The sequence below is a fragment of the Perissodus microlepis genome, chromosome 8, assembly GCF_051167445.1.
Source record: "Perissodus microlepis isolate ML-2025 ecotype Zambia chromosome 8, ASM5116744v1, whole genome shotgun sequence".
NCBI lineage: Eukaryota > Metazoa > Chordata > Actinopteri > Cichliformes > Cichlidae > Perissodus > Perissodus microlepis.
Genome location: NC_140468.1, coordinates 15,795,803 through 15,803,725, shown reverse-complemented (window position 1 = coordinate 15,803,725; position 7,923 = coordinate 15,795,803). Strand labels below are relative to the sequence as shown.

Sequence of the window (7,923 nt, the reverse complement as noted above, 5' to 3'; positions counted from 1 at the left end):
ACAGAAATTCAAAACACCTCACTGCAGCTGACAGCTCACAAAGGGCGGTCGTGGCTCAAGAGTTGGCAGTTCGTCTTGTAATCGGAAGGTTGCCGGTTTGAGCCCCAGCTTGGACAGTTTCGGTCGTTGTGTCCTTGGGCAAGACACTTCACCTACCGCCTACTGGTGTTGGCCAGAGGGGCCGATGGCGCGATATGGCAGCCTCGCTTCTGTCAGTCTGCCCCAGGGCAGCTGTGGCTACAACTGTAGCTTGCCTCCACCAGTGTGTGAATGTGAGAGTGAATGAATAGTGGAACTGTACAGCGCTTTGAGGTTCTCGAAAAGCACTATATAAATGCAATCCATTATTATTATTAAATGTGTATAGGGAAAAAACACTGGGCCATGTTACCATATATTAAGTATAATTTTATGTGATTTACTTTTCGATCTGAGGTTTTTAGTAATAACACAGATTTATCTAAAAAAAATATATATGTATGGAATGTATGACTTGTAATATATCTGGACCATAATGCAGAAGATACACTTTTTACTCCCTCTTCTTCGGTCTTGTTATTGTATCTTCTAAGCACAAAAATTATGGTTATGCATTCTTAATTTCATGTTGACTGATTATGAGTATGTATCATATCTGTATTGTTTTTTTTTTTTAATCTTTTGCCTTAGATTATTATCTCAAAATGTGGAGTCATTAGCTCAAATTTTCGACTTCATTTTCAGAAATTTCAAGTTATTTTCTATGTTTTGTTTTGAGATATTTTCACAAAAGTTCGCATTAAGATAATAATAATAATAATAATAATAATGGATAATCACCCACAATTTTGAAGTATGGATGACAACTAAACTAAACTAAAATACAATACAATAAAATAAAATTTCAGTATTGAAAAAAATTCCATACCTCTGATTTTGTAAATTATTCATTTATATTATTGCTTTTTCTGAAAACAATATTAAAATTTCATTTTTAATTTTATTTATTTGTTTCATTGCGATCTCGAGGTTCAAAGCCAAATCTCTCTTCTCGCGAGATTTCACTTAAAAATAACGCGGGACCGTATGAGAATTGAGTCCGTTGAAACAGAAAACACAAGGCAAGGATCAGAGCATAAATGACGTTCGGGTGAAAGCTGGGATAAACGACACTAACTTCAGCTCAGCACCGCTTGTTTGGACAGCGTCGTTGTGGAAAAAGTCATTTGTTTGACATTTTTGACGTTTAACTGCCCGCAATTGTCTGCTAGCTGAGTTCAGCTAACCAGCTGACTTTGCTCCTCGGTGGCTAAATGGATCCCACGGAGGATTTGTCCGCTCGGGTCCTGCTGAAACATATTCTCACCACCGAGCCACCCAGGACCCCTGTCACACGCAGGTACGGTTCATTTTCTGGGAGAGAACCACGAAAGTCATATTCACTGGCGTTTTCAGCATTAATGCTAGCTAAGCTATTGCTAACGACAAACTTGTGGTTGTCGCACGTTAGTCTCAGCGGCTTTGTATTCAGTATTATTAATCGTAAGATGACTTGTCTCCAGTAATTCACAGGAGCCGAGTAGCAGCGGGACCCGGCGGAGTAGCAGGTTCAGCAAGAAAGATGCTGGTCCCCAAACCCCGCAGGAGATCCTTAGGCGCAGCATGAGACATAAGCTCCATGAGGTAAGATAGAGGTGAGCAGGGTAGTTGTTATTCGTGGGCATGTTAAACTTATTAACTTTGTCCCTTTTTTCTAGAGCATAACCAGAAAATCCCTCCCCGCCACTAAAAGGAGGACTGCCTCAGTTGTGTTAAAAAAGGCAAACATGCCTGCCACATCTTCAGTACTGATTAATGACGGAGACACTCCCAGACACATACTCATGAACATCCTGCGGACAGGTGCGTGAACTAGCCTTCTTTTAGTTCCTGGTTGGTTTCGGTTGGTTTTGCTTTTGCTTATATGTTTTGGTTTTCAGAGCCGGTGAAATCCCCCGTGGTTCATGAGACAGAAACATCTGAAGAGCCGGAGCCACCTTCAGCCAATTCGACCATCTCCAAAACGCATCCCAGGTGAGCTGTGCGTTACAGGGTGATTCATGGCATTACTGAATTAGTCCTGATTGTGATGGAAAATAAACTTTTGAGTTGAATTGACTTTCAGTATGGAGCTGTCAGGGCTGGACCTGCCTGATGTAACGATTGGCCCAGCAGCCAGCACTGCAAAGGGACTGAGCCGAAAGAGACCGCGCAGGAGTTTTAACACAACGGCTTTTGAAAAACGACTTAAAGATGGAGATGGTAAGATTGAAACGAGTATTGAGGAGGTACACCGATCAAAAATGAGGTTGTGGGTTTTTTTTTGTGCTTCTGCAGCAATGTGAACACTTACCGTGTATGCTGGATGTTTGTGCTTCCAGAAGCTGAAGAGGAAACTGAACTATCAATAGATGACAATTCATCACTGTCTGTGTTGAGGTAAAGTGTACAAAGAATGCAAAATATTAATTCTAATCAGGGATCGAACCCATGACTAGATTTAGAATTAATGATCAGCGTGTGAATGCACACCATGTTTGTTTTTTATGTTTTTTAGTTTATGTCCAATCTGTTTTTCAGCTCTGCTTCCTTGAATTTAAAAACTCCGTTTGTTGACGCTAAGACTGAGAAAAGAGGTCTGCAGAGAAGAGTTTCAAATCGTCGGAAAATCTCAGAGGAAGAATTTGGTGCTGCTGTAGATAAACGACGGATGGGAGGTGAACACTGCGATCAAAATACTTTATTACATTCTTCTAATGGGACATAGTTTTTTCAAAGATTTCTTTCTGAGGCACAGCAGCCATACAACCATATGGTGTAAAACACAGAAACTTAACCAGAAATGTAATATAATCTCACACACTGTTGTTACCAACTGGTTAATTTGATAATTGATTCATTCATTGCTAAATAATCTCACTATCAGGATTTTTCACCTTGAGAACTGTCACTGTATTTTGACCTGCTATTGAGTCACTTTAAATATCACCTTCTTTCGGTTGCTCACTTTAGGGGTCACCACAGTGAATTTGTCAGTGATTTGCATCCATCTTTATCCTCAATCCCTTTATCCCTCCTCTGCACATGTCCAAACCCTCTCAGCTTTGCCTCTCTAACTTTGAGTCCAGACTTTGACTAAACCTGAGTTATACTCATTTCTAATCCTGTCCTTCAGACTTCTTAACATCTTCGGCCCCAGCTTGGCCTCTGGTCCTTTATTCAGACATTTTGGTCTTCTGCCACAAACCACCCCTGACGCGTATCTCCACCGTCTTCTTCACCTCTCATACATTTTGTAGATGAGTGCATGTGAAAATGTTTCAGTAAGTAAAGCTGTTACCAGACTGCAAAGAAACAGCTGCTGTGACCATGTCTCAAAAAGAATCGTGCTGAAGGGAGGTTTAAAAAAAAAAAAAAAAAAAAAAGTGGAACTAGATTGGATTGTAATTTTGTTTAATGCCAGTTTTTATCACAAGATTGTGTAACAAGGCCATGTAACCTTTGGTTAAGTTGCTGGCACACATCCAACAACTATTCAACCTACCTACAAGTAAGGTGCTGCCCCCTGCTGGTGAAAGTTTTAGTTAAATTCTGCAGAGGTTCAGTGCAAACCTACGACTGAGTATAAATTTAACACTTCAGCCCAGTGACGTGAGAACAGAAGTACAGCATGAAAAGAATTGTAGGTTATTTGCACCTGCTCTTTACCTCCACCTTACATTTTCCTCCTTCCTGTCATCCAGGTATGAGCAGCTTTGGACCTGTGGAGCAGGGGCTTGGTGAATCTACTCACTCTGAGGGCTTCACCTTAGGTCTAAGCAAACTCAGCGAACCAGATATCACAGCCGATATCGTGAACTGTAACACGGCTCTCTACGCCCAGGCTGATGCCATGACCTCCAACTTTTCTATCATTGCTACTCAGGACAAACCTACAGTCATGGCGTCTCAGCTGCAGAAGGACATGAGGGAGATGGAGCCAGAGGAGCAAATGGAAGTGGAGCAGAGCAAGCTGGAAACTGACCAACTTGTGTATGTGTTTCCAACTGAAGATGAATCTGAAAAGAAGGAAGCAAGGAGAACAGTTTACAGTAAACCTGAAGATGTCTTGGCAAAATCTGACGGAGATGAAGATGTAGTTAAATCTCGGACCGGTGTAAGCGATGATGCAGCTCAGTTTGAAGAAGTTGAGGACAGAGCAGAAGTTGCTCTCAATTCCGAGCTTGAACAGGGTGTTGAAGCAGGGTCACAGGCTGAAGAGGAAGCTGAAGCAGATTCTAAAACTGAAGAGGAGGAAGATGAGGAAGATGTAGTTGACTCTAACACTGATGGAGGTACAGCCGACTTGCAGATTGAAAAGGGTGATGACGCAGGTTCTCAGTCCGAAGACGAGAATGTGGCTGAGGATCAGACCGAAGAAGAGGAAGAAGACAAGAGAGGCGTAGAAGAATCTCAAACTGGTTCCCAGTCCGAAGAGGGAGCTGAAGCATCTGCTCAGTCTGAGGAAGAGGACGTTGTACCAGACTCTCAAACCGAAAAGGATGAAGAGGACGGTGGCACTGAATATCACACTGATGAAGTTGTAGCAGCCCTGCCTGAAGAGGATGTTAGTGGTCAATCTGAGAGAAATGAGCACGTGACCAAGTCTGAGAACGAAAATGACTTTGAGATCTTCAGCGGTGAAAATGAAGAGGAGGCATCAGCTCAGCTGAAACATGACTCAGAACACATCAGCCGGAGGGCTTATCGCTCTGAGGGCGGTCTCATTGTGCCGGTTACAGAGGCAGCAGAGGATTTCCCTAATGCTACGTTTGCAGGTAAAAAAAAAATCAATTAATCAATCATTTAGCATTTAAAAATCTGTATGGTTGAGATTAAATATTGTTTGTGGTTTTGTTTGTAGGATGGCCTGATGCCAAATTCAAAGGACATGGCACTCTGGATTTGCCCACCAGCTTTGAAATGGGAAGCCATGAGAGTGGTCAGACTCACACCGGAGACCCTGATGTGGCCGAATCCTCAACCCAAGGACAGGCAGAGGCCACTGGGACAACGAATGAGCCTGAGGCTGACAAAGAGAACTCATTTCCTCTGTCAGAGGGAACATATGACATTGAAGATGGTAGGAGTGAAACTGTGCCTGATGAAGCTCCAGCTGAGGATGCTGCTGAACCAGAAGACGAAATGGAAGAAGAAGAAGATGATGATGATGATGAAGAGGATGAAGGTTAGTTTCTCTTTTAACATGCACTGGTAAAATATCTATTTAAGCATTCAGAATGACTAAGAAATCTGTTTTCTGATAGCTTCAGACTTCCCCTGCAAGACTCCAGCGTTTGTCAGACAGAAAATTAATTTTAATCGTCCTGATCCTTTAGCATCACCTTCTGTTCTAAAGAACAATCAGGCCAGGTAAGCTGCATGTCCTATTACACTTAAGTGTGTGTGTTTGTGTGTCCTGTGGGTTTCAGTCAGGACTGTTTTTAGGGAGAAAGAAGTACCTACTCAGCTGGGGATATGTACCTTTCAGCTGACACAGTGCTCTTTTAACTCCCTAAAAGCCTCTCTACTTTAAATAGAAAAACTGCTATTGTAGCACAGGTACAGAATCAAGTTTTTATTCGGCAATGCCTATCACTGACACTCTCTTCTGATCTCTACCAGTACCAGCGGTACAAGAGAACCTTTACCTGCAGCTAAACCTAAGCAGAGGAGAGTGAGGAAGACGAGGATCTCTAAAAAGGAAACGGTCCTTCCTAAGAGCTACCTTATGGGCGTCTTTAAGCAATTTGCCAAAACAAAAGTCTCTGCAGACGTCCACCCTGTCCTAAATGAAATGTAAGTAACACACTGTGTTTCGCCATTAATCACATGCAGTGTCTCTTTGTCTTTGTTAGAACTGTGTGTCGCTTTAATATAACAGATTTGTTGTAATTTTAACAGAATGGATAAATTCTTTGACCGGCTAGCTGAGGACCTGGAGACGTATGCTGCCCATGCAAAGAGAAAAACCATAGAGGTCGAGGACGTTGAACTTCTGCTGAAAAGGTATGAGGGCAGAATTCAAGACTTTTTGCAATCAGATGTTTTTAATGTCATAAAGCCCCTTTGTTTAATTAAGGAGGAAAAAGCAAAAACTTAAATACCACTTAAAAATGTAGTGAACTACATTATACACAAAACTGCATTATGTATTCTTAGGAGGGTTTGAGGAGGCTCAGTACAACACTGCTATATAACTTTATGGAGCAAACATGTACAGATTTATTTAAATACCTTGTTCTGCACAGCTCAGTGTACATGTCAACTAGCTAGCTGTTTAGTTTGTCTGCTGTGTGTTATCAATAAATGAATAAAATGAACCAAAAAACAAAGCAAATCAAGAAACCTATACTGAGTGTAGGCCTGTCTTTCCTGTCCACTCTCCACTATCTAATAAAGGCAAAAGGCCCCAAAATAATATGTATTTTAAGCCAGAAGTGCCCGCCTGTACAGGTAAGGCACTGACACTACAGTATTAAGAGGGGGAGGAAAAAACCCACTCTGCAACGCTTGGATTATTCTGACCTCTAGATGGCAATGTTAAGCTCTTTGTAGTTTGAAGGCTATATCTGACTGTAATAAGAGCATAAGCCTGTAGAATATCTTAAATGCTGCCTATAGGTAGCACACCTCATTCATGATCTATTTTTCTAACATTTCACATTCATTTTCTAACATGGAACTTAACCAGTATGTGTTTGTAACTTGCAGGCAGGGTTATGTGAATGACAAGGTGCCAGTGGAAGTGCTTATTGAAAAATATCTTCGCATGGACCAGCGAAGGCTTCTAATCCCCATCGCAACCAGTGGAAATGTTGTTATCCCTGCAAAGCGGAGGTGAATCTTTCATCTCCTGGACTGCTACTTGTTTTTCTGTACACTGCGTTCGAACAATGCCTTTATTGATTGGAGCATAAAAGCTTCTGTAAATGTGTAAATTATATACATGTATCTTTATTTTACTGCGAGTCTCTGGACAACTGTACTTTGTTGCTGTTAGGTATGTTTTCATGGGTGCAAATATGCGTGCCAACTGTATTCTCTACAATATGAAACAAAGCAGTGTCTAAACTTATAATAATAATAATAAAGAAAGCTGAAATAAAGTTTCACATATCTGTGCTTCACACATGTATTATTAAGGAAATACTCAGACAGAAATATCTTATGTTTGTGGATCGTGAGGGGCATTTGAATTATTTGTTTTTCCTTGATAAATTAGGATTTCAGCCCATCATGCTGTGCTTTGTGCTGCTTAGTAAGAAAGTTATGCAGATATACACTGCTTTTATAAGGCTCAGAAAGACTAGATTGCCTAAAAATTGTGTTTTTTATGAGAGTACTTGAAAAATGGAGAGAATGTGAGGACAGCACCGCCTGGTCCAGAGTGATTCAGCAATCGATATATTTCATCACAAATGACTGGTTAAAAAGGAGGACATAATAAGCAAGAAACATGCTGTAGTGGTAGACTTCCTCTGCTGCTAATAATGTTTTCCATAAAAGCTTAAGCTTTTGTTATATACACACTCAAACAGGCGCTAATAACATGTGATGCTTCTTAATTCATTTTTACATTGAACAGCTGATGTCTATTTATCTCTGCTTGAGATTACAGGGCTATTTACTATTCTCTTTAAAATGGGCTCAATTAGTTTTGTTTGGATACATACATTATGTACATGTGAATGTCATGGTGATTTGGGGCTTTTAATGGGTTTTTTAAACTTGTTTTTCCAGGGTGGAATGATTGTACAGCATACATGTTTAAAGACTTTAAGTGGATACAAATGGGCAGCATGGTCGTATGGGGTTTAGCACTGTTGCTTCACAGCAAGAAGGTCCTGGGTTTGAATCCATCAT

At 40.9% G+C, this 7,923-nt stretch overlaps 1 protein-coding gene across 1 annotated transcript; it reads left to right on the top strand.

The window, feature by feature from the left end:
* The first annotated feature begins 1,024 nt into the window (after window positions 1-1,024).
* cenpt (centromere protein T) lies at window positions 1,025-7,166 on the top strand. Its single transcript, XM_084937737.1, has 13 exons — window positions 1,025-1,378; window positions 1,542-1,662; window positions 1,737-1,881; window positions 1,959-2,052; window positions 2,144-2,280; window positions 2,400-2,457; window positions 2,599-2,735; window positions 3,762-4,835; window positions 4,922-5,245; window positions 5,325-5,430; window positions 5,683-5,856; window positions 5,962-6,066; window positions 6,772-7,166. The coding sequence occupies exons 1-13, from the start codon at window positions 1,293-1,295 to the stop codon at window positions 6,899-6,901; spliced, it is 2,691 nt and encodes an 896-aa protein (XP_084793863.1). The 5' UTR covers window positions 1,025-1,292; the 3' UTR covers window positions 6,902-7,166.
* The last annotated feature ends 757 nt before the right edge of the window (window positions 7,167-7,923 follow it).